The sequence below is a fragment of the Carcharhinus amblyrhynchos genome, chromosome 18 (genome assembly GCF_965287045.1).
Source record: "Carcharhinus amblyrhynchos chromosome 18, sCarAmb.v2.hapA, whole genome shotgun sequence".
Classification (NCBI taxonomy): domain Eukaryota; kingdom Metazoa; phylum Chordata; class Chondrichthyes; order Carcharhiniformes; family Carcharhinidae; genus Carcharhinus; species Carcharhinus amblyrhynchos.
This window is the reverse complement of record NC_137341.1, coordinates 43,858,084-43,885,036: the sequence shown is the minus strand read 5'-3', so window position 1 is coordinate 43,885,036 and position 26,953 is coordinate 43,858,084. Positions and strand designations below refer to the sequence as shown.

The following is a 26,953-nucleotide window of genomic DNA, read 5'->3' as shown; positions in this document are numbered from 1 at the left end:
AGCTGAGCAGTATTGAACCAAATCGTGGGCAGTCTGGTCGATACAGGCTTGCAGGGCCTGTTCCTGTGCTGTAACCCTCTTTAACAGAATCAGAGAAACCCTACAGTACAGAAAGAGGCCATTCAGCCCATCGAGTCTGCACCAACCACAATCCCAACCCCACCCCCCCATATCCCTACAGATTTACCCACTAACCTACTCATCTCAGGATACTATGGGTAATTTTTTTTTTAAGCATGGCCAATCAACCTAACCCGCACATCTTTGGATTGTGAGAGGAAACTGGAGTACCCGGAGGAAACCCCCGCAGACACGAGGAGAATGTGCAAACTCCACACAGACAGTGACCCAAGCCGGGAATCAAACCCAGGTCCCTGGAGCTGAGAAGCAGCAGCGCTAACCACTGTGCCACCGTGTCGCCATCTTTGTTCCTTGTTCTTTGAATACAAATGGGACAAGACTGGGAAGGAATATTTAGGAAAACCAGTGATAAATTTTGACAGGAACCTGACGAATTCCATTCGTTACTCGCCAACTGCTTGGAGCTGACCTGTTTGAATCAATTATGTGCAACTCCCAACAGATGGAAAAGCCAGTAGCAGCCAGCAAGTGTTTAGTGTGGTTTAATGTTGCCCTGACTGTTCTTACTGGCCTTTTTTTTTCGAAAGTTTATTTATTGGTGTCGCAAATAGGCCCACATTAACGCTGCAATAAAGTTACTGTGAAAGTCCCCTAGTCGCCACACCCCGGCGCCTGTTCGGGTACACTGAGGGTGAATTTAGCATGGCCAGTGCACCTAACCAGCATGTCTTTCGAACTGTGGGAGGAAGCCAGAGCACACGGAGGAAACCCACACAGACACGGGGAGAATGTACAGGCTCCACAGAGACAGTGGCTCAGGAACTGAGCCCTGGCGCTGTGAGTCAGCAGTGTTAACCACAGTTGTACCTCATGGAAAAATAATTGCACGTAACTATCAGACACCAGTAACAGAGCATTGTCAGCAGAGGCTCACCTAATCATAGTATCCATGCAGTGCAGAAAGAGACCATTTGGCCCATCAAGTCTGCACCGACAACAATCCCACCTAGGCCGTATCCCTGTAACCTCATGCATTTACCCTACTAATCCCCTTGATATTAAGGGTCAATTTATCATGGCCAATCAACCTAACTCACACACCTTAGGAGTGTGGGAGGAAACCGGAGCACCCAGAGGAAACCCACGCAGACACGGAGAGAATGTGCACATTCCACACAGACAGTGACCCCAGGCCGGAATTGAACCCAAGTCTCTAGTGCTGTGAGGCAGTGGTGCTAACCACTGTGCCACCGTGTCAGGAAGGGCACCGAGATCTTCTGGTCTCCCCTCAGTGTCAGTGGTGGGAGATCCTCTGTGAATTCCCATTGAAACTAGCCCATGCTGCCAGGGAACCCATGGCTCTGTGTGCACCGCCGGTGAGACCAGAGAATCCCACAGCGTGAAAGGCCGGAGAATTCCAGCCATGATCTAAGTGAAAGTCCATCGTTTGAACAATTAAGGCTGAAACTCTTGGAAAGGGAAGATGCCCTCTATTAGTGGACTCCTTAAGAGACTGAATTAACACGGTCTGCTTTGTACTTCAAGAGCAGGCTGTACAGTTTCACATCTTAAACATTCTGGACATCAAACCTCTGGGAAAGATGATGAGTGGGTGGGGGGTGCGTGCCATTCCATGCCACCCCAGAAGAAAGAATGGAGGAGTGGGATGGTGAAATCAATTGCACACTCTTATCCTTCTTGAAGACTAGCCTTTTGCGGGCGGCACAGTGGCAAAGTGGTCGGCACTGCTGCCTCACAGCGCCAGGGACCCGGGTTCAATTCCAGCCTGGGCGTGGAGTCTGCACATTCTCCCCATGTCTGCCTGGGTTTCCTCCGGGTGCTCCGGTTTCCTCCCACGTTCCAAAGATGTGCGGGTTAGGTTGATTGGCCGAGCTAAATCGCCCCTTAGTGTTGGGGGATTAGTAGGGTAAATGCTTGGGATTACAGAGCGCCGGGGCCTGTGCAGGATTGTTGCCGGCGCAGGCTCGATGGGCCGAATGGCCTCTTCCTGTACTGTAGGGAATCTCTGGTGTCTATGATTCTTAACGGAGTTTGCACATTGGCCAGGTAGATGGCGGTGGGAAGGGGGGAGTTGTGGGGGGATGGATGGGAGGGGGTGCTGGTTGGGAGTTGGGGGGGAGGGGGGGAGTGGGGGTGGGGGGAGTGGTGGGTTGCTGTTGGCAGGTCAGGAAGTCGGGGGGTGGGGTGGGGTGGGGAGGTGGGATGCCGTGTTAAAGTATTTACCCAACGGGAATAAGTGGGCTGTGGAATTTATAGAATAGGAAGGAATGGAGTGGGGTGAGATTGTGAATCTGTGTCAGAACTTGGCTTGCAGTCAACGGCAGTCTTTAAAGTTTATATAACCACAATTAATAGCCCATTGTGCCTCGAATGTTGAATCATGCCGATTGAGTGAATTAGATTCTTGCAGGGTACACCACCCCGTCCGATGGAGAAATATCCGTCAAAGGCAGCCAGCTGAAGACACACAATCCCATTTAGTCGCCATGCAATAAATGATCCGCATTGACTGATTTTCCTGCTTCCCTGTAAACAGAGGCATCATGTAGAAACGCCTTTGTCAACCTGCACTTTTCAAAAGGCTGTGTGCAGTGAGAAAGCTTTATGTCGGGGAAAGGTTCTGTTCTGCTGTAATTTTGCACTTCCAAGAACAAAAGACATTGCACGGCCAATATTAGTGGCAAAATTTCCCTGTTTCACTCCCCCAGCATGGGTTGGGACCCCAGCAGCAAGCTGCTGTTTAAGGGTGCTGAGGTGCGGCATGGTGGTTAGCACTGCTGCCTCATAGCGCCAGGGACACAGGTTCGATTCCCAGCTTGGGTCCACTATCTATGTGGAGTCTGCACATTAAAATAAAGGAAGTCACAAGTAAGGCTTACATTAACACTGCAATGAAGCTACTGCAAAACTCCCCCCACGTCTGTGTGGCTTTCTTCCGAGTGCTCCAGTTTCCTCCCACACTCCAAAGGTATGCCCCACAGACTCTCATTGTCCCCACTGAGGGGGGAGCTGAGGGTCAGAGTGCCAACTTTGTGATGTTCAGGATGCACATAGAATCCCTACGGTGCAGAGGGATGGGCTGTGCCAAATTGACCCTTAGGACAGGATTTTCCAGCCCACGCTCAGCCCAGTGCTGGAAAATCCCGCCTGCAGTCAACGGACCTTTGCATGTCCTGTATCCCGACCATTACAATTCCCATGGCAGGTGGGATGGGAAAATTCAGCCTTTAATGTCAGGAGATCAGCAGGGTAAATACAAGGGGTTATGGGGACAGGATGGGATTGTTGTTGGTGCATGCTCGATGGGCCGAATGGCTCCTTGCTGCAGGATTCTATGATTCTAGCCTGCCATTTATCATTTGTCACGTATCCGTGCTCTGTCATTCTCGCAAACAATGCCGTGAAGGATTCTCTTTCCCTTCATCACAACTCTTTGGCGTTTTTCATGACTTGAGGGGCCTACAAATTTTTAAGAGTTTTGCATGGCGTAACCGCAACTTCAATGTGATAAATATTACAAGACTGGAAATACAAAGCATTGCCTGAAGGAGGGTGACTCACTGCAGCTCGGATGGTTTTGCACAAAAGCATCATTCCACTGATTCAGCAGCGCTGGTTTTGTAAAGCTTAACAGTTCAATCTACCAAATCCCCAGATTAGTCCAAACCAACTCAAGTCTTGGCAAAGATCCGTTCGCATTTGTTGTTGCGTCAATGTTAGAACATAAGAATTAGAGGTCAAATAGGCCAGTTGGCCTTTTAAGCCTTCTCTGCCTTGCAACAAGCCTTCTCGTTCAACTCCACCTTCCCGCATTCTTTCCCCATAATCCCTTCATCCAAGAATCTAATCAAACTCTGTCTTGAACAGACTCAATAACTGAGTGACCCACTGCTCCCCGGGCTCGAGAATTCCATGATTCACAATCCTTTTACGTCATCAACTTTCCCCTCACGAAAAGCAAAATGGCTGCCCTCTTTATTGTGAGTCTGAGCCTTTGCCCATGTTTGAGATTCCTCTGCCAGGGGAAACTTTTTATGCTGGCATTGTTGCTGGATGGCACAGTGGTTAGCGCTGCTGCCGCACAGCGCTAGGGACCCGGGCTCGATTCCGGCCTTGGGTCACTGTCTGTGTGGAGTTTGCACCTTCTCCCCGTATCTGTGTGGGTTTCCTCAGGGTGCTCCGGTTTCCATCCACACTCTAAAGATGTGCAAGTGGATTGGCCATGCTAAATTGCCCTTTGTTCTCCTAAAGGGAAATTCCTCCCACAGTCCGAAAGACGTGCTGGTTAGGTGCCTTGCCCATACTAAATTCTCCTTCAGTGTACCCGAACAGGCACTGGAGTGTGGCGAGTAAGGGATTTTCACAGTAACTTAATTGCAGTGTTAATATAAGCCTACTTGTGACATTAATAAATAAACTAAAAAATATGTGTCGGTTAGGAGGATTAGCTGGGTAAGGACATGGGGTTATAGGGATAGGACTTATATGGGCTCTGTCGATGCGTCGTTGCAGACTTGATGGGCTGAATGGCAACCTTCTGCACCATAGGGATTCCTTATGCTGCCTGACTATCACAAAGTTGGCACTCTGACTCTCAGCTCTTCTCTCAGTGGGGACACTGAAAACTCTGTGGGGGATATCAAACTGCCAGTAATACTGCCTTGTTAATCATAGACCCTAATAGACACCACACTGTGCTTTGATCTATCTGAATTAGAAAAGAGGCTGGAGCCTCTTACAGTACCACCAAGCAGTGATATGCTGAGGTCTGGGAGAAGTGCACGTTTATAATCTCATGGATCATAGAACCCTACAGTGCAGAAAGAGGCCCTTTGGCCCATCGAGTCTGCACCGAGCACAATCCCACCCAGGCCCTACACCCATATCCCTACATATTATACCCACTAATCCCTCTAACCTAAGCATCCCTGGACTCTAAGGGGCAATTTCTTAGCATAGCCAATCAACCTAACCCGCACATCTTTGGACTGTGGGAGGAAACCGGAGTACCTGGAGGAAACCCACGCAGACACGAGGAGAACGTGCAAACTCCACACAGTGACCCGAGCCGAGAATCGAACCCAGGACCCTGGAGCTGTGAAGCAGCAGCGCTAACCACTGTGCTACTGTGCCGCCCATGTCAAAATGTCATATCAATCAGGTGCTGGTTAGCTGAATTACAACCCCTCACAACACCAGAGACCTGGGTCACCATCTGTACACAGTCTCCTCTTGTCTGTGGGTTTCCTCTGGGTGCTCCGGTTTCCTCCCACAGTCTGAAGGACGTGCTGGTTAGGCGCTTTGGCCATGCTAAATTCTCCCTCAATGTACCCGGACTGGAGAGTAGGAAGGCCATTCAGACCATTGTGTCTGTACTGACTCTCCAACAGAGCATCCCACCCTTGCCCTGTCCCCGTAACCCCAATTATTTACCCCACTAATCCCCTAATTTTTGAACACTAAGGGGAAATTTAGCAAGGCCCATCCACCTAACCTGCATATCTTTGGACTGTGGCAAGAAACCGGAGCGCCTGGAGGAAACCTTATGTAGACTGGGGAGAATTTGCAAATTCCACACAGACAGTCACCCAAGGCCAGAATTGAACCCGGGTCCCTGGGGCTGTGAGGCAGCAGTGCTAACAACTGTGCCATCTTACCACTGTGCCACTAGTTAGCTGGATGGCTAGTGTGTGTACGGACTAACATCAACAGGTGGCAAAGCGGCTAGCACTGCTGCCTCACAGCGCCAGGGACGTGGGTTTGATTCCCGGCTTGGGGTCACTGTCTGTGAGGAGTCTGCACATTCTCCCCGTGTCTGTATGGGTTACCTCTGAGTGCTTTAATTTCCTCCCACAGTCTGAAAGACATGCTGGTTAGGTGCATTGGCCATGCTAAATTCTCCCTCTGTGTACCCAAACAGGTGCTGGAGTGTGACAACTAAGGGATTTTCATAGTAACTTCATTGCAGTGTTAATGTAAGCCTAATTGTGATGCTGATAAGTAAACTGTTAAAACAACAGCGCAGGTTTGATTCCTGCTCTGAAGGAGGTAGACTTGTGAGCTGCCTGGAAGAGTGGACAACTATGACAAACCTCCACTGCCGAAATCTGCCCAAGGGGAACCTGGTCTGAATGAAACTTCCGACAATGTGCTGGAGACGCGCTTGTCCTGACGATGTACAGTTCCTGGAGTGTGCGGTGCAAGGTGTAATGCATCTAGTTTGGAATTCATACATAAATGGTTGTCAATTCTTACATCTGTGAATATTTATAAGCTGCGATCGTGGCTGTTGTGCAGTACCTTGCATTCATCTTCAGTATGGAGTTCTGTCAATAATGATACCATTTTTACCTTTCCCCACAGCAAGCTCCCTAGCTGGGCTAGGGCTGTGGTACCTCGAATATTTTATATCACAGAGAAAGCCTGGAACTACTATCCTTATACCATCACAGGTAAGAAGCCTTTCCAATCATCGTTTTCCAATTGGAATCATTATGAAGATACAAATTGGACAGTTTCTCATCCGATTCCTAAACGTGTACCCTTCAGAATTGCACGCAAGTGTTTTTTGTTTTAATGCACAACTTGCGTTCTCTCCCAATATACCCTTTGGGTTCCTTTGCTTCATCTCTGCCTTTAAGGTATGACTTGCTCTGTATTCAGCAAGGTGGAACATTACAGCGCAGTACAGGCCCTTTGGCCCTCGATGTTGCACCAACCAGTGGAACCAATCCAATGACCCTCTAACCTAAGCAACTCCAATATTATCCATATGTCTATACAATGACCATTTGAATGCCCTTAAAGTTGGCGAGTCCACTACTGCAAAAGCAAACTGGTTTGCGGGGCATGGGTGTCGCTGGCTGGCCAGCATTTATTGCCCATCCCTAGTTACCCAAGGGCTGTTAACCACATTGCTGGGGCTCTGGAGTTATATGGAGGCCAGACCGGGTCAGGATGGCAAATTTCCTTTTCTAAAGCACATGAATGAAACTAAAAGAGGACATAGTATTTTGGTATGGTTTGATATGCCACAAGTGCAGTAAGTTGTGGCACTTCCTGCGAATCACGTGCTTAACAGCCTGTGTTGTAAAATCAAAGATTTGTAGAATCCCTACAGTGCGGAAGGAGGCCTTTCAGCCCATCAAACCTCCATCTTCAACAATCCCACCTTATCCCTGTTGCCCCACATATTTACCCTAGCCCCCTTACACTTGAGAGACAACTTAATATGGCCAATCTACCTTCACATCTTTGGAGTGTGTGAGGAAACCAGAGCACCCGGAGGGAACACACGCAAACATGAGAAGAACATGCAAACTCCACACAGACAGTGACCGAATTAAATGTGTGTCCCTGGCGCTGTGAGGCAGCAGTGCTAACATTGCTTACTCATCTACTCAGCAGATCTGCCCAGTAGCAAATGACTTTCCTTGATTATCATTTGTCATCCAACGTGATTTGGACTTAGTAAGGATTGTTAAATTTGGATAACACACTGGGCCACACGGTGTCACAGTGATTAGCACTGCTGCTTCATAGCACTGGGGACCCAGGTTCGATTCCCAGCTTGGGTCACTGTCTGTGTGGAGTTTGCACATTCTCCCCATGTCTGCATGGGTTTCCTCCGAGCACTCTGGTTTCCTCCCACAGTCCAAAGTTAGGTGAATTGGCCATGCTAAATTGCCCCTTGGTGTCAAAGCTATGCTGGTTTGGTGGATCGGCCATGATAAATTGTCCCTCAGTGTCCCAAGATGTTAAGATTGGGGGATTATCAGGGTAAATGTATGGGGTTACGGGGAGGTGGGTAAGACGCTCTGTTCCAGTGGGGACCCGATGGGCCAAGTGGCCTCCTTCTGCATTGTAGGGATTCTATGAACCTTCCTGGTGGAATTTACCTGCGTCAACAGATGGAAGTTAAGATTTGTTATAGAGCCTTCCACACCCTCGAGATGCCTCGGAGCACTTTGCAGTCAATAAGGATACTGGAGAGCAGTCTTGATTCTTTCCCGGGAAAATGGGGCTGCTAAGCTGCATAAGGGCAGTGAGTGCAAAGAGAGACTGGCTTTTTAGCGCGGTACTGGGTGAGCAAGAAATGTCGGTAAGGACAGAGCCGCATCTCTAACAATTCCGTTGAAATACGTCAGCTGAGATGTCTTGCGCTCAGACCCTGGAGTGGGGTTTGAACCCACAATCCTGAGGCTGCAAGGAACTAACTCAGGTTTTCCCGTCAGCTGTGGGAAGATGCTAATTCTCCACAGCTGCTTTCCGATGCCACTGGGTGAGTGGCAGGGGCACAGTTTCAATTGTTCTTGTTAACACACGTACAGAGAGTTTCACCTAGCAACTGGACTGTGAGTAAACAGGCTATATTTAAACCCTCTAAGGCTGGGGTTTAAAGGCCAAAACCTCTGGATTAAATGGAAAGGCATTGTCTTAAAGCTCCACTAATGTGTTAATAAGCCACCATGGTTCCCACAAGAAGTGGTCAGAATCATAGTATCCCGACAGCGCAGAAGGAGGCCATCCAGCCCATCGAACCTGCACCGACCATAATCCCACCCAAGCCCTATCCCCATAACCCCATCTATTTCCCCTGACATTAAGGGGCAGTTTAGCATACCTACCCAGCACATCCTTGGACAGCGGAAGGACGCGGAGGAAACCCACGCAGACATGGGGAGAACGTGTAGGCTCTGCACAGAGAGTCTCCCGAGGCTGGAATCGAACCCGGGTCCCTGTGAGGCAGGGGTGCTAACCACTGTGCCTGGCTGGTTACCCATTATCATGGCCAGCTTGCAGGTCCTTATCTGGTCCTGTGTGATATTGCTGAAAGTGATGAGGGCTGGAAGTTGTGGGGCTGATGGAGGGGGCTTTTTAAGGGGCGTCCGCTGTTTATTGCCAGTCTGTAATTCAGCCGATGACTGAAAGCAACATATGTCTTTTGTGTTGAAGGGAGTGCATCTGGAAGCGTGTCAAATTTCGGAATAACCTGTGAGCTAAATGCCACAAAATCAGCTTTTAATTGGGTGGCATGTTTGCTTTCCCTTTAACTCATGCCACAGTTGACACTGGAGTGTGAAGAACAGTTGTAGGCCGTGTCCTAGCTGGAAGATGCAATGCCATTCTTTCCAAGGACCTTGCTGCTAGGCAACAGCTCTTTGTTTTTGATTCATAAAAGACTGCAAAGTCCTCCAGGCACAAGATGAACTCACTTAAACTTTATTTTGCTGGAACATTTCTAGATCAGCTTATTTACTGGGCATGTTGATTGAAATTACCTTCTTGGGTAACTTATAGGGGTGATGTGGACTTGCGATTGTTTTAATAACTTGTTCTCTTTTTCTTTCTCCTCCCTTGTTGCTTCTTCACTGTCTCTATCCCATCCTGCGCACTCAGAATACACAGTGAGTACTTTCATGTTTTCGACTCTGTACATAAGTAAGTACTGTAGTATGTCATGGCGATGTTGAATGCTGCAAAATCCTGTAAACTGAAAAGGTGCCACCCCCCCCCACTGCCACATTAATAGGTGGCATGCAAAGCCTGCTTGGTACCAAAGCTCTCTTGAATAAGGTAGATAAGTTTCAACACAGCACGGTCCACTAATACAAGTTAGCATGATATTTGATAAGATAGCAATTTATATTTAATATATTGGGTGTTCCATAGCCTTGGTGCATCCCATAGCTGTGGTGCACCCCATAGCCCTAGCATGCGTCCCTTAGCCCTGGTGTGCATGTCTCCTTAGCCCTGGCGTGCATGTCTCCTTAGCCTTGGCATGCATGCCTCCTTAGCCCCGGTGTGCGCACACCCCCTTAGCCCTGGTGCATGCCCATTAGCCCTGGCACACCCATTAACCCTGGCGTGCCCCAAAGAGTCTGTGTATTCAATAATGTATCTCCTGAGAATAAAGCTTGTTAAAGGGATTTTTTATGGTGGTGTTCGAAGTGGCAAGAGTAAATAAGGAGAAATTATTAGCACTGGGAAGTAGGATCGGTAGCCCAGGAGGTTAATAATTATAAAATAATAATTGGATTTCAAATAATTGGCCAAAGAGGTGAGATGAGCAGACACTCTTTATTCTACACAGCGAGTTGCTATGAATTGGATTGCAGTGTGGTGGATGCAGATTGACTGGTAACTTTCAAAAGTGAAAAGGAGACAATGCAAGGCTTTGAGGATAGAGCAAAGCTTATGAATCTATTTGATTAAGAACATAAGAAATAGGAGCAGGAGTAGGCCATCTGGCCCTTCGAGCCTGCCCCGCCATTCAATAAGATCATGGCTGATCTGTCGTGGCTCAGTTCCACTTTCCGGCCCTCTCCCCATAACCCTTAATCCCCTCTCTTATCAAAAACCCATCAACCCGCTTCTTGAAAATATTTAGCGAGGCAGCCTCCACCACTTCAACGGGTAGAGAATTCCAGAGATTCACCACCCTTTGAGTGAAGAAGTTCCTCCTCAACTCCGTTCTAAAACGCCCCCCCTTTATCTTGAGGCTGTGCCCCCTAGTCCTACTGTCTTTTTTCAGTGGGAAGAGTCTCTCCACCTCTATTCTATCCATCCCATTCATCATCTTATACGTCTCAATGAGATCTCCCCTCATTCTTCTAAACTCCAACGAGTACAAGCCTAGTTTATTCAGCCTCTCCTCATAGTTCAACCCCCTCAACTCCGGTATCAGCCTAGTAAACCTCCTCTGCACTCCCTCCAAGGCCAAAATATCTTTGCGCAGGTGCGGCGACCAAAACTGCACACAGTACTCCAGCTGCGGCCTCACCAATGCCCTATACAGCTGCAGCAAGACCTCCCTACTTTTATATTCAATCCCCCTCGCTATGAAGGCCAGCATCCCATTCGCCTTCCTGACCACCTGCTGCACCTGCAAGCTGGGTTTTTGCGACTCATGCACAAGGACCCCGAGGTCCCTCTGCACCGTCGCCTGCTGCAGTTTTTCACCATGTAAGTAATAGTCCTTCCTACCATTCTTCCTACCAAAGTGGACCACCTCACACTTGCCAACATTAAATTCCATTTGCCATTTCCTGGCCCATTCGCCCAGCCCAGAAAGAGATTAGCTCTTTCAGAGAGCTGGGAGCTCAAGTATGATGGGCTGAATGGTCTCTTGTGCCTTCTAATTCTATGGTATCACTGTTAGTTTATATAATAACTTCTGTGTTGACCCTCGCTACATTGTCCCATGGTCAGCACAGACCCAATCAGTCGGTTTTTGAAACCAGGAACTGGAACCTGTCATAGTAACTTAACTCCACTATGGACTTTCTCGCATTGAGACCAAGATCGAGGTGGAGTGAACAGGAGAGGTTTATTGCTGCCTTTAGCAAGATTACTGGGGAACCTCCTGCATTGCTGCTTTCATTCATTGGGTATTGGGGAATCTCAGCCAGCTGCTCAAGTGATCAGTGCCAGACAGAAGGGAGTTGGGTTTTGTGGCTTGTTTTAATGGGATGCAGGCATTGCTGGCAAAGCCAGTGTTTACTGCCCCTCTCTAAATGTTCTCGAGAAGGAGAGCTACTCCTTGAGCCGCAGCAGTTCATGTGTTTTACCGAAAAATGCAAAGGGAATAAAGCAGCTTGTTGCCTATGGCTGTAGTAGTCTAAAAACACCCGATCTCGGGAGCTGAGCAGACTCAGGCCTGGTTAGTACTTGGATGGAGGCCTCGGGCAGTCTAAGATGGCGGAGGCCAAGATGAGTAAGAAGGCGGAATGCTGCATGACGGATGCATTGCTGAAATTAAGTGTTGGATTTGGCTTAGGAATTGTATTTTCCATCATCGCTTTTAAGCGGTGCAGTTGGCCTGTTAGCTTTGGTGCAGGAATGGGTTTAGGAATGGCCTATGCCAACTGCCAGAATGATTTCCAGTCTCCATATCTTATGTATGGAAAGTTTGTCAAAGACCAGTCATCCTAAGATGTACTTGCTGCACGATACCAATTTCCCGTGGATCAGTTCTGTGTGCACGTAGTAGAGATTCTTATTGCTGTGCTGTATTTAATTTCACTCCTCAAACGTGTATATTAAAATTGTCATTAATAAAAAGAAAAACAAAAATAAAGCAACTTGTTTGCTAATTTTGCACACACTCCTTTGCCCACTCCCATTTCAGATCATGGAACCGATTTTAGAGGATTGTGTGCAATTTTGGTCACCTAATTACAGGAAGGATATTAATAGAGTTGAAAGAGTGCAGAGAAGGTTTACAAGGATGTTGCCAGAACTTGAGAAACTGAGTTACAGAGAAAGGTTGAATAGGTTAGGACTTTGTTCCCTGGAGCGTAGAAGAATGAGGGGAGATTTGATAGAGGTGTATGAGATTTTGATGGATATAGATAGAATGAATGCAAGCAGATTTTTTCCACTGAGGCTAGGGAAGGAAAAAACCAGAGGGCACGGGTTAAGAGTGAAGGGGGAAAAGTTTAAAGGGAATCTTGGGGGGGGCTTCTTCACACAGAGAGTGGTGAGAGTGTGGAATGAGCTGCCAGATGAAGTGGTAAATGCGGGCTCACTTTTATTATTTAAAAAATTCTTGGACAGGTACATGGATGAGAGGGGTGTGGAGGGATATGGTTCAGATGCAGGTCAGTGGGACTAGACAGAAAAATGGTTCGGCACAGCCAAGAAGGGCCTGTTTCTGTGCTGTAATGTTCCCGACAGTGCAGAAGGAGGCCATTTGGCCCATCAGGCCTTAACCGACAACAATCCCACTCAAGTCCTATCCCCAGAACCCTATGCATTTACCCTAGCTAATCTCCCTGACACAAAGGGACAATCTAGCATGGCCAATCCAACTATCCCACACATCTTTGGCCTGTGAGAGGAAACCGCAGCACGCAGAGGAAACCCACGCAGACACAGGGAGAATGTGCAGACTCCACACAGACAGTGACCCAAGGCCAGAATCGAGCCTGGTCCCTGGCATTGTGAGGCAGCAGTGTTAACCATGAGCGCGGTGATAAAATCCCGCTTGTTTTGTTTTAATGATGATATTGGATATGTTGTTTTAAAAGAATCTGTGACCATAACTATGATCATAGACTGCTTACCATAAGTATTAGGGTCACAGGTCAATCTGTTTGACACACAGGTTACTGATTCCACCATTTTACCAAGTATTGGTGCGAAATTAATGGGTTCGCCCTCTCATCCTTTTTGAAAGGATGGAGCAGCACAGTAGTTAACACTGCTGCCTCACAGCGCCAAGGACCCTGGTTCGACCCCCAGCTTGGGTCACTGCCTGTGTGGAGTTTGCACATTCTCCCCGTGTCTGCATGGATTTCCTCCCACAGTCTGAAAGACGTACTGGTTAGGTGCATTGACCCCAACAGGTGCTGTAATGTGACGACAAGGGGAATGTCGCAGTAACTTCATTGTAGTGTTAATGTGAGCCTTACTTGTGACTAAAAAAAAGTAAACGTTAAAATGGGTGCTATGTTGGCTTGTTTATATCCCAAGACCTTCCCAGCACTCAATCTCTCTCACTGACTACAGAAATTCTTGTTTCTTAACCACTTAGAATGAATGTCATTCATCATGATGGATTTGTGAACTTTGAACCCTTTTCACTCTGCGTTACGCATCCCGTTAATGTCAGTTGTTAATCACACTTGGGTGATGAGCAGCTAGGGCCAGCGAGGGCCTGAAGGAAGTAATCCATTTAGGCTCCGTGTCTTTGGACTTTATCCTCTTGTTTCAGCCCCAGCAGCACATTAGAGAGATGAGCTGTCCCTGTTTTGAAGGAATGAACTTTGAAATTGATTCTCAAGTAGACCTGAAATCCCAAAGCATGCTATTACTGAAATCTGATACAGCAACACGCTTGAATTAATATGCTGGATACCTTTTTGCGCGCAGTCAGAGATTGCCTTTCGAACCTAAGATTGAGTCAGAAAAGTCATCAACATGTCAATTGTCACGAAAAGCTTCCCAGTAATTTAAAAGCCGACATCGATAAACTAGGAAGAAACATAATTTTCAATACTTCAAGTTATTTTACTTATTGTTGGAATCTACTTCGTCACAGATTATCAGTTACATTTATTGAGAGATAGAGGTTAATCTAATTAAGGAGATTTATATTTTGTGTCCTGCGATCGTTTCCCTGACAAGATGTGCCTCAGAGCATGCTGCATTTCTGCGGTGCCCGCGGTGCTGCATTTCTGCGGTGCCCGCGTTGCTGCATTTCTGCGGTGCCCGCGTTGCTGCATTTCTGCGGTGCCCGCGTTGCTGCATTTCTGCGGTGCCCGCGTTGCTGCATTTCTGCGGTGCCCGCGTTGCTGCATTTCTGCGGTGCCCGCGGTGCTGCATTTCTGCGGTGCCTGCGTTGCTGCATTTCTGCGGTGCCCGCGGTGCTGCATTTCTGCGGTGCCCGCGGTGCTGCATTTCTGCGGTGCCCGCGGTGCTGCATTTCTGCGGTGCCCGCGGTGCTGCATTTCTGCGGTGCCCGCGTTGCTGCATTTCTGCGGTGCCCGCGGTGCTGCATTTCTGCGGTGCCCGCGGTGCTGCATTTCTGCCGTGCTCGCATTGCTGCATTTCTGCAGCGCCTGTGGTGTTGCACTTCTGCCATGCCCACGTTGCTGCACTCCTGCAGTGCCCGCGATGCTGCACTCCTGCAGTGCCCGCGATGCTGCACTCCTGCAGTGCCCGCGATGCTGCACTCCTGCAGTGCCCGCGATGCTGCACTCCTGCAGTGCCCGCGATGCTGCACTCCTGCAGTGCCCGCGTTGCTGCACTCCTGCAGTGCCTGCGATGCAGTGCGCCCACTGCCTGGGGTAGGACTGGCTGTGGGTTCCTGGTTGCTGAGCCACCCATTTGCCCCAACCTTCCTCCTCCTCCTGAACCGGAAAGAGAAACAGGCATAAGATGCACATCAACCACAAATCCAAATGTAGAATCGCTACAGTGCAGAAGGAGGCCATTTGGCCCGTTGCATTGACCATAATCCCACCCAGACCCTATTCCCTTAACCCCACATATTTACCCTGCTAATCCCCCTGATACTAAGGGACAATTTTAGCATGGCCAATCAACCTAACCTTGCACTGTGGGAAGAAGCTGGAGCATCTGGAGAAAATCCACGCAGGCACAGGGAAAAAGTGCCAATGCCACCCAGACCTTGACCCGTGGCCAGAATTGAATGTGGGCCCCGGCGCTGTGAGGCTAACAGTGCTTACTCTGAAAAAAGTCCCCTATGCAGTGAAAGGAACATCTTTCAGCAGGTCTGCCCATAACAAATGGCTCTCCGTCATTATAATTTGTTGCCCAGTGTGATTTGGATTTAGTAAGCGTTATTAAACTGGGATGGCACAGTGGATGGCACTGTGTTATCCAAGTCCAAGTGTGACCTCCATACAGACAGTGACCCGAGGCTGGAATTGGTCCCTGGCACTGTGGGGCACATCCAGCTTGAGGGGCTGAATGGTCCACCCCTGTATCTGTGGACAGGGATTTTCCCAGCCCCAGTTAATGGGCATGGAGGTGGGGTTACTGGGAAAGTAGCAGGGGGCTGCATCAAGGATGGCCCCTCCTTCACGTTGCTGCTGCCAAGGAGACGTGTCAGGATGGACTCCGCGCTGAACGCAGGCCGGAATCCGATTTAAACAGCCAGAGGCCCAATTAGAGTGGCAGTTTAGAGAGAGACAGTCGGCTAAATGTCACTGATCGGACAGCACTGCTGTTGGGTGGGTGGGATGACTTGCTCCTCAACAGTGGTGGTCTCCCCACAGTAGAATGGCACAGTGGTTAGCACGGCTGCCTCACAGCCCAGGGACCCGCGTTCGATTCCCGGCCTGGGTCACTGTCTGTGTGGAGTTTGCACATTCTCCCCATGTCTGCGTGGGTTTCCTCTGGGTATTCCGGTTTCCTCCCACAGTCCAAAGATGTGCAGGTTAGGTGCATTGACTATGCTAAACTACCCCTTAGTGTCAAGGGGACTAGCTCGGGTAAATGTGTGGGGTTATGGGGAGAGGGCCTGTGGGCAGTGCAGACCCGATGGGCTGAATGACCTCCTTCTGCTCTATGATTCTATGAACAGTTCGTTTGGGATGGTTTCGGAATCAGTGAACAGGCTCTGGAGGAATGTCTCTCAAATCTTGACTGTAAGATGGATACTGGGGAAGAGCAAATAGAGAGAGAAGGAATATTCTGCTCGTCATGGCTGAATAGTGAAATATTATCTACCTCTCGCTTGTGAATAAAAGGCAGGAAAAATGCCTGAAGGAATTTATTATTTGTCTCATTTGATGGAAGGCACTGTCACATCCTCATTGCAAAATAAATCCCTATATCGGTCTCGCAGAGAGAAAGGTGGCATTGTTAGTCGATCACATTGACACCTCCATTTTGGACCAGAGACAAGGTGTAAATGGAAGACTCTTTGTTTTAATATCCAACTGACATTCACCAAGCAAAGGTTTTGTATTGAACCCAATTCAGTTGTCCAGCTGGGTGCACGGTGAAGAGATCCGGGTCAAAAACAGAAAATGCTGGAAAATCTCAGCAGGTCTGACGGCATCTGTGGGGAGAGAATAGAGCCAGTGTTTCGTGCCGGGCTGGCCCTTTATCAGAGCTCTGATGAAGGGTCATTTCGAGAGCCAACTCGAAACGTTGGCTCTATTCTCTCCCCACAGATGCTGTCAGACCGGCTGAGATTTTCCAGCATTTTCTGTTGTTTTTCAACATCCGCGATATTTTACTTTAATCTAAAGAGACCTAGGCTAATGTGAAGTCCCTTGGCTGCTTTGGATTTGTCACATCCAAAGATATGCAGGGTTAGGTTGATTTGGCCATGCTAAATTACCCCTTAGTGTCCTGGGATGTGTATGTTCGAGGTGTTAGCTGGGTAAATATGTGGGGTGTCAGGGATAGGAGCTGGGTGGGATTGTTTTCGGTACAGACTTGATGGGCCAAATGGCCTCCTCCTGCACTGTAGGGACTTTATGTTGTAGGGTGGGGCTACAATTATAACCATAAAAAGACAACTCGGAAGAAGAAAATGGAAAACGATTCCTTTGAAAAGGGAATCAAAAATCACCAATGTTGAGATTAGACTTTCCCCGGCTTTGGTAACTTTCTATTGGGGGTTGTGGTTTGGTTGTTTTGCCTCCTGTATAAAATGTGTCTGAAGAGCCAGTTTTTGGAATGGGTTGGCAAATTAAGGATGTTCCTCAAGATTGCTGCTGCCATTTTTTATTTCATTGTGGTTACTGAGCATGCTCAGTCTATTTTAAAAACAAACTATTCCTTTCCCCTCTTCCCGGATATTCCTGTGCGTCCCCAACCTTCCACTCGCCAACCTCCGCTCCCTTCTTCCCAGCATTTCTATTCAAAGGTTATGGGGAGAAAGTAGGATCAGTCTATTGAGTTGGATGATCATGGTGAATGATGGAGCAGGCTCGAAGGGCCAAATGGCCTCCTCCTATCTTCTCTGTTTCTATATCCCACCCACAGCTCACTTCCTCCCTCCCGTCGACCCACCCCCAGGGTCCTTGCTCACAGCAAGGGAGAAGGAGGGGGAAATGGCACGCTGGTGGGTCAGCGAGTGAGGAGGGTCAGCGAGTGAGGAGGGTCAGAGAGCGGGAGAAGTGGAGAGGGAAAACATTCGGGGACGGGAGTAGGAGACGCGCGAGTTGCTAGGGGCAGCAAGTTGGGGAGGAAGTGTGAGATGCGCAAGTTGGAAGGGTCAGCGCGTGGGAGGGTTGAGGGAGAGTCTAGAGAAACAGTTGGTTGAGGTAAAAGTAAATTTCTTAATGTCACAAGTGGGCTGACATTAACACTGCAGTGAAGTTATTGTGAAAATTCCCTAGCCGCCACACTTTAGCACCTGTTCGGGTACACTGAGGGAGAATTTAGCATGGCCAATGCAACTAACCAGCACGTCCTTCAGACTGTGGGAGGAAACCGGAGCACCCAGAGGAAACCCACGTAGACACGGGGAGAAGGTGCAGACTTGGCACAGAAGTGACTCAAGGGAACCTGGGTCCCTGGTGCTGTGACGCAGCAGTGCTGACCACCATGCCACCCTGTGGCCACAATGCTGGGGGAACTTGCCTCTTCATCTGGAACAGTGCAGTAGGATTTTTTACATTCCGCTGACAGGGTAGACAGGACCCCAGTTTACCTTGTCATGCAAAGCTTTATGCCAAGTCTGTGCTTGATTGGCACGGTTAGACTGACATTGTGACATTTTGTTCATAATGGACCTTCCCTTCTCCCTGGAGCCGTGACTGTAGCCAACCTCTGTTTGGAATAAAAGTTATCCAGCGCAATTGTTCACGTTGATGTATGGGCTGCAGGATGAGGAGGCCAATGTCCCAGTGGCAGGATGGGCATCACACACAAAATATAATCATGATCTCAGCCTTTATTTGGAAGTACTGAGAGAAGGCCAGACATGAGTGCACAGAGTGGGTGGAGGAAAATTGGAGAATGGAGCTTTCAGTTCCTTAACAACTAAATACTCCCAAGTGTGGTTATTCTTTATTCTTCTATCGAGTGCCAACATAATTTGCCCATCCTTAATCTTGACCTGAGGACATAATCAAAGGGCAGTTGAGAGTCAACCATATTACTGAAGGTCTGGAGTCACATGTAGGCCAGGCCAGATAAGGACAGCTGATTTCCTTCCCTTATGGACATTAATAAACCAGATGGGTTTTTACGACAATCACGGTCATCATTAGACATTTAATTCAAATTCTACCATCCACCCTTTATCATGGCCAAAGTACCTAACCAGCATGCCTTTCAGATTGTGGGAGGAAACCAGAGAACCTGGAGGAAACGTGCAGTCTCCGCACAGACAGTGACCCAAGCCGGGAATCGAACCCTGGTCCCTGGCACTGTGAGGCAGCCACTGTGCCTCCATGTTGCTAGTTGGCCTTACTAGGCCTCCAATTCCCATTTCCTGACACTTTAGCCATCTCCAGCATCTTCGAGCTGGACCATTCCCTGCATTGGCTCCTGTTACACAGCTGAGCACAAGTTCGGGCCTCATCCTTACTGCTTTCTCCCTCATCTCTTGGCATCTGACTCTGCCCAGGAGCTTGCCAAAGACATTTCTTCCTTCATATCGAGGCCAGTTTCCCTGCTTGGTGCTCTCCCCAACCATTGCAGTCTGTTGCCAAAGGTCCTGTGTGTTTGACAGGATAGATAAGGAGAAACTATTTCCTGTGTTTAGGCTATTCAGTGGTGCTATCATAGAACCCCTACAGCGAGGAAGGAGGCCATTCAGCCCATTGAGTCTCTCACAGACCCACTGATAGAGCATTGCGTCCAGGCCTACCCACCACCCTATCCCCTATCAGGAAGCACTTCTGCACCAGAAGTGTACACTGGAAATCAGAAATTCTCTACAACTGGAAATTGTGAAGTGCAGATGAAGAGATTTTTGCTTCACAAGCATATTAATTAAAGATCCCATGTGGGTAAATGAGATGATCTGACTGAGCGACAGAACAGACTTCAGGGGCTGAATAGCCTCTTTCTGTCCTTCCTAATATCAAACAGGATTGCACAATATCACACAATATGGAAACTTGGCTTTAATGTGATTTATCAAAAGGAGAATTATAAATAAATACTCGAAGCTGGAGAAGGCCATTCAGCCCCCCCAACCTGCTCTGCCATTTAATATGATAGTGGCTGCTCTCAACTCCACTTCCCTCCCCCTTCCCCATAGCCCTTCAAACCCTTTACTGACAAAAAATCCGTCCACCTATCCTAAAGTTTGCAGTGGCACAGTGGTTAGCGCTGCTGCCTCACAGCACCAGGGACCTGGGTTCGATTCCCAGTTGAGTTGAGCTGTGTGGAGTCTGAATGTTCTCCCCATGTCTGCGTGGGTTTCCTCTGGGTGCTCCGATTTCGTCCCAATGTGAAAGATGCCCTGGCTAGGGGTGCATTGACCCGAACAGGTGCCGGGGTGTGGTGACTAGGGGAATTTCACAGTAACTTCATTGCACTGTTAATGTAAGCCTTACTTGTGAGAAATAAATAAACTTACTTAACTTATTCTCCCCAACGTCCACTGAACTCTGGGGTAGTGAATTGCAGACTCACTGCCTTTAAGAGAATTAGTTTCTCCTCATCTCTGTTTTAAATCTGCCACCACTTATCCTAAAACTATGACCTCTTGTTCTAGATTGCCCCAGAAGAAGGAAGATCCTTTCCAGGCTTATCTTATCAATCCCTCTTATGCTGGTAGTTTACATTTATTTATTAGTGTCACAAGTAGACTGACATTAACACTGCAGTGAAGTTACTGTGAAAATCCCCTAGTCGCCTGATTGGGTACACTGAGGGAGAATTTAGCACGTCCCAATGCACCCTAACCAGCACATCTTTCAGACTATGGGAGGAAACTGGACAGCACCCGGAGGAAACCCACGCAGACACGGGGAGAATGTGCAGACTCTGCACAGACAGTAACCCCAGCTGGGAATTGAACCCTGGTCACTGTGGGGATTTTGAGGCAGCAGTGCCAACCACTGTGCCACTGAGCCTGCCCACGGGTTATGGGCCCAGCACACTTCCACTGTGCCCACTCTGTTACACAGTTATGAAACACTAGCTAGTCCAACTGACAATACTGAGTTGTGTTTGAATCCAATCATAGTGATTAAATAAAAATATTACACTTTAGTCATCAGTAAATGATTTAAGAGGAGTGATCCTGGTATTCAGTAGACTTGGTTCAGTGCTCATTGGTACAGACTTGACAATTAGTGAGCAAAGGATGGATGCCACCATGGTTGGATAAGCTTTACTTGGGTGGAAACAATAGCCTTTCTGAAGCTCGGCCTCTCTACTGGATTGAGTAACTTTATTCCTAGATCAGTCAATCTTCCAGCTGATACTGGAGTGATTGTCACCAACTTTTGACAAAGAACTGTTTGAATCTCTAGTAGTAATAAATCTTTCTTCACCGAGTTTATAATTCCGACCAAAAAAATGATTTGATATATAATGAGTAATGGGGTACCAGATCATTGCCTCCAGATGCTATAGAATCACTACAGTGCAGAAGGAGGCCATTCGGACCATTGGGTATCCACCAGCTCTCCCATAGAGTATCTTACCCGGGTCCTATTTCTTTAACTTAACTCCTCATATTTTCCCCTCTAACCCAAACATGTTGGATCACTAAGGGATGTCATGGTGACACAGCGGTTAGTGCTGCTGTTTCACAGCGCTAGGGACCGGGGTTCAATTCCAGCCTCATTGTCTATGTAGAGTTTGCACATTCTTCCCGTGTCTGTGTGGGTTTCCCCCAGGTGCTCCGGTTTCCCCCCACAATCCAAAGATGTGTGCGGGTTAGGTTGATTGGCCATGCTAAATTGTCCCTTAGTGTCAGGGGATTAGCAGGGCAAATATAAGGGGTTACGGGAGTAGGGCCTGAGGTCGGTGCAGACTCGATGGGCTGAATGGCTCCTTCTGCACTGTAGGGATTCTATGAAAATAAGTCAAATGAAGTGAGGTGAGGTGGGGACAGAATGGTGACACATAGGTTAGCACTGCTGCCTCCACCTTTGGAGTATGGAAGGAAACCGGAGCACCCGGGGGAAATGGGGAGAATGTGCAAACTCTGCACAGACAGTGAGGCTGGAATTGAACCTCGGTCCCTAGTCCTGTGAGACAGCGGTGCTAACGGCTAACTGGAGGAAACCCATCGGGAGAACGTGCAAACTCCACACTGACAGTCACCCATGGCCGGAATTGAACCCGGGTTCTTGTGAGGCAGCCGTGCTAATCACTGTGCCACCATGCCACCAATATATCTTGAAGAGAAGTAGGTAAGTGCTCTGGTAAGTGCTCTTAATCTTTGCCCATCAAAAGAAAATGTATTTCTCAGAGCATCACGGCAAGCCAATGTAGGAACAACTATCCTGTAATTACAGCTGATCTCAACTGTGTCTGCTATACCAAAGGTGACTTGCATGTTTCCCTAAGTGGCAACTTAACATGGCTGTCCAACTGAATGGAGGGATAATAGGCTTCACCAGCCCAATATATTTTGCAACAATGGCAGAAAGTGCTGGAAAGTCTCAGCAGGTCTGACAGCTCCTGTGGAGAGAGAGATGGAGTTAAGCTGTGAGCCTCCTCAGTGCTATGCAAGAGAGTCACATGGACTCAAAACAGTTAACTGTTGTTTCCCTCTCCACAGGTGCTGGCAGGCCTGCTGACTATTTCCAGCATTGTTTCAGAGCTCCAGCCCCCGCAGCATTTTGCTTTTATTTATCTTTTTATTTAAATGCCTCAACAGTATTCTAAGCAGAAGCATCTGCGTTGGAAGTTACTTTGTGCCAAGTTCATTCATAAGCTCATCGTTGGAATCCACACAAAAAAAAGCAGTTTTATCACCTTCCCAATCGATGCGAACATATTTGGTGTGAAGATGGCATTGGTTAGTAACAGTTAATCAAGCTGCAAGCTTCGTTACTGAACTGCCTTCCGTATACCTTGTCTATTGCAGTGTATCCAAGGTGGATGTTGGTTTTGCTTCTTAGTTAAGTTTATTTGTGGGGCGGCACGGTGGCACAGTGGTTAGACATGGTGGGGACATTGCCCAGGCTCTCCATTATTCTGTGGCAGCACGGTGGCACAGTGGTTAGCACTACTGCCTCACAGCGCCTGGAACCCGGGTTCGATTCCTGGCTTGGATCACTGTCCATGTGGAGTTTGCACATTCTCCCCATATCTGCCTGGGTTTCCTCCAGGTGCTCCAGTTTCCTCCCATAGTCCAAAGATGTGTGGGTTAGGTTGATTGGACATGCTCAACTGACGCTATTTTCCGGGGGAGTAGCAGACTAATTATGTGCGGTGACGGGGATAGGATGGGATTGTTGTCAGTGCAGGTTTGATGGGCCGAATGGCCTCATTCTGTGTTGTAGGAATTCTGTTGTCACAAGTAGGCTTACATTGGCGCTGCAATGAAGTTACTGTGAAATCGCTAGACTCTGACGCCTGTTTGGGTACACTGAGGGAGAATTTAACATGGCCAATGCACCTAACCAGCACGTCTTTTGGACTGTGGGAAGAAACTGGAGTACTCGGAGGTAACCCACTCAGGCATGGGGCGAACGGACAGACTGTGACCCAAGCCAGGAATCGAACCCAGGTCCCTGTCGCTGCAGTGCCGTCCACTTTACCACCATGCCACCCACTTAGCATGCTGATGCGCTGAATCATAGAATCCCTACCCTGCAAAGGGAGGCCATTCGGCCCATTGAGCCTGTACCGACAACAATCCCACCCAGGCCCTATCACCGCAACCCCTTGTATTTACTCTGCTAGTGCCCCTGACACTAAGGGGCAATTTAGCAGAGCCAGTCCATCTAACCTGCACATTTATGCACTGCTCCAATCTCTTCCTGTTGTGGAAATCAGCCCCATGCCTCTGAGCACAAGCAGCGATTCACAGAGCGCTTCCCTCCTCAGCTTCTGCCATGTTAGGTCTCTTCAGGTTAACAACAAACAATTATCTCGACCTGAGTGATTGGAACAAGGAAATACTTAAATTAATTGTGTCTCTGCCTGGCCGAGACATAAATCCTCCATTCATCGGGGCTATTAATTTGGGTCAAATTAGAATCAGAAGGCAGTTCGGACTCATAGATACACCGCAGACACTGAATGGAATCTATTCAAAATAAGTGCAGAGCGCAAGTCATACGAACAGTGAGTAATTGGACATCTTTTCCCATCCGTCCTAGTGAATGTGGACAAACAAGGTCAGGTGTCACTGAAGGCTTTACAAATTTCTTAACTGCAGTGCAATTAATGATTCCATCCAGGATCTAAACTTTTGAATGGCAGGAGATTTAGAAACAGCCACTTCAACTTTCCCTGCATCCACCATTGCCTCACAGCGCCGGAGGCTCAGGTTCGATTCCCGGCTTGGGTCACTGTCTGTGCGGAGTCCACACGTTCTCCCCGTATCTGCGTGGGTTTCCTCTGGGTGCTCCGGTTTCCTCCCACAATCCAAAGATGTGCGGGTTAGGTTGATTGTCCATGCTAAGGAATTGCCCCTTAGTGTCTAGGGATATGTAGGTTAGAAGGATTAGTGGGTATAATATGTAGGGATATGGGGGTAGGGCCTGGGTGAGATTGTGTTTCGGTGCAGACTCGATGGGCTGAAGGGCCTCTTTCTGCACTGTAGGGTTCTATGAAGTCTCACAACACCAGGTTAAAGTCCAACAAGTTTATTTGATAGCATGAGCTTTCGGAACACTGCTCCTTCATCAGGTGAGTGGAAGTTGGGTTCACAAACAGGGCATATATAGACACAGACTCAATTGCAAGATAATGGTCCGAATGTGAGTCTTAACAAGTAATCAAGTCTCTACAGGTACAGACAATGTGAGAGGACAGAGGGTTAATCACAGGTTAAAGACGCAGCCTGAAAGACCTGCTGGTTAGGTAAATTGGTTAAATTCTCCCTCAGTGTGCCCAGACAGGCGTCAAAGTGTGGCAACTAGGGGATTTTCTTCATTGCAGTGTTAATGTAACCCTACTAGTTTCACTAATAAATGCAATTGCCTCATGTATGTCCCAGCGTAGCTTCACTCAGTAATGCTGTCATTATCTTTTAAGATTCCAGCAATCAGGAGTAAATGGCAGAGTGCACAAATGGTCAGCGGTGGCACAAATCATTTTGTGCAACGTGGCAGCCTTGGTAGCTAGGCAGGCAATCCACAAATGTCGCATTTTGGTTGCCATGGCGAACCTCAGATTGAGAGATGCAGTCCAGGTTCCTGAATCTCGCTGCTGCTATAATTAGAAAGCCTTCCTTTTGTTGAGGTGTGCAGACTGGTGTGGAGGCCAAGAAGTCTAACTCCCGTCCCAATGATCTGGGAGAATGTGCATATCATTTGGATCAATCTTGTACGCGGGAGTCGTAACCATTTGCCAATGTCTGTCCCTTTCCCTTCCCCTGTTTGAGGCTTGTTCTTCTTTTAATCCCCACTCTCCCTGTAACACCGCTGCTTGGAAAATAATGCTTGTCAATGCAAAGCTGTCAGTGTGGCTCTATGTCGGATGCTGTGGTTGTCAGTTGTTTCGCTGGATGATGCTTTTACTGGGGAATATCATAACCATGGTGAGATGAATCTCCGGTACTGTTTGACAATCCATATGATTTGCTTGCGGAAGTCTTGCTACCCATCACTGTCTGACGTGACACTCTTGTTCGTCACAATGAAAACACAAAGCAGAAAATAATTAGAAATGGATATCTTTTGAGTCCGTGGAGTGTGATTTGAGGCTGTAAAATATGACATGAAGAGACCTCTCAAATTCCACAGAATAACTGCAGTGAAGAAGGAGGCCAGACAGCCTGTCGAGTCTGCACCGACTCTCCGAAAGAGCAGTTCACCCAGGCCTGCGCTCCAACCTTTCCCCATAACCTCACACGTTTACCATGGCCAATCCACCTAACCTACACATCTTTGGACACTATTAGACAACTTAGCATGGCCAATCCATCTAACTCGCTCATCTTTGGACATTAAGGGGCAATTTAGTATGACCAATCTACCTAACCTACACATCTTTGGACACTATGGGACAATTTATCATGACCAATTTACCTATCCTATGCACCTTTGGACACTAAAGGGCGATTTAGCATGGCCAATCCACCTAACCTATGCATCTTTGGACACTAAGGAGCAATTTAGCATGGGTAATCCACCTAACCTGCATATCTTTGGACACTATGTGGCAATTTAGCATGGCCAATCCACCTAACCTACACATCTTTTGGCATTAGGGGGTAATTTAATATGACCAATCTACCTAACCTACACATCTTTGGACTGTGGGAGGAAACTGGAGCACCAGAAGAAACCGAGACAGACATGGGGAGAAAGTATACACTCCACACAGAGAGTGACCCAAGGTCAGAATCGAACCCAGGTCCCTGTGAGGCAGCAGTGCTAAAGACTGTGTCACCGTGCCCCGTCGCAGAGCAACATAGCACAGGCCATGTAGACCTTTGGGCCATTTCACCATTCAGTTAGATTGCATCTTTGCTCCATATCTCTTGGTACCCTTAGTCAACAAAAGTCTAATGATCTCGATAGCAAGGCAGCAAATCCTTGGAAGGAAGAAAATAGGGTCACTTTGGCAAGAGGAGTGTCAGTAAGAGTAGGAGTTGGTGTTGGGATTTCTGAGAGTGTGGGGAAAGCAAAATACACACTCCCTCAAACACAACACACACACACACACACACACACACACACACACACACACACACACACACACACACACACACACACACAACAGATTAAAATCCAACAGGTTTAAAGTTTATTTATTAGTCACAGGCAAGGCTTACATTAACAGTGCAATGAAGTTACTGTGAAATTCCCTTAGACAGCACAGTCCGGCACCTGTTCGGGTCAATGCACCTAAACAGCACATCTTTCAGAAATCAGAGGAAACCCTTGCAGATACCGGGAGAATATGCAAACGCCTCACAGTAAATGACCCAAGCCGGGAATCGAACCCAGGTCCCTGGCTCTGTGAAGCAGCAGTGCTAACTACTGTGCTGCCCATATTTGGAATCATGAGCTTTTGGAGCACTGCTTCAGGTGAGTGGATACCTGTTGGACTTTAACCTGGTGTTGTGAGACTTCTTACTGTGCCCACCCCCTGTCCAATGCTGGCATCTCCACATCATGACACACAAAGAAAGATGACTTCGGTAAATGAAACATGCACTTAGATTTTTAGCAGAGTTACAAGATACAAGTCACATGTTCTTAACCAGCTCTTTAAGATGAAAAGCATTGTGGATTTGAAGGATTTTCGCTCTTGAAAGACGTTGGAGGTT

The 26,953-nt window shown here is 48.0% G+C and overlaps 2 protein-coding genes across 3 annotated transcripts in view; both read left to right on the top strand.

Moving 5' to 3' along the window:
- LOC145355081 (cytoplasmic phosphatidylinositol transfer protein 1-like) overlaps nucleotides 1-26,953 on the top strand; it is a 209,155-nt gene that overhangs the window by 118,831 nt on the left and 63,371 nt on the right. Inside the window, exons 4-5 of the mRNA XM_080206926.1 lie at nucleotides 6,466-6,554; nucleotides 9,502-9,509. Of these exons, the coding sequence (XP_080063052.1) occupies nucleotides 6,466-6,554; nucleotides 9,502-9,509 (97 nt within the window). The remainder of the gene's footprint in view (nucleotides 1-6,465; nucleotides 6,555-9,501; nucleotides 9,510-26,953) is intronic.
- On the top strand, nucleotides 11,791-12,064 carry LOC145355080 (MICOS complex subunit MIC10-like). 2 transcript variants are annotated; one of them, XM_080206923.1, is made up of 2 exons: nucleotides 11,800-11,865; nucleotides 11,911-12,064. In XM_080206923.1, the coding sequence occupies exons 1-2, from the start codon at nucleotides 11,800-11,802 to the stop codon at nucleotides 12,034-12,036; spliced, it is 192 nt and encodes a 63-aa protein (XP_080063049.1). In that variant the 3' UTR covers nucleotides 12,037-12,064. The 2 variants fall into 2 exon arrangements, with proteins under 2 accessions (XP_080063051.1, XP_080063049.1); XM_080206925.1 differs by having other exon boundaries at nucleotides 11,791-12,064.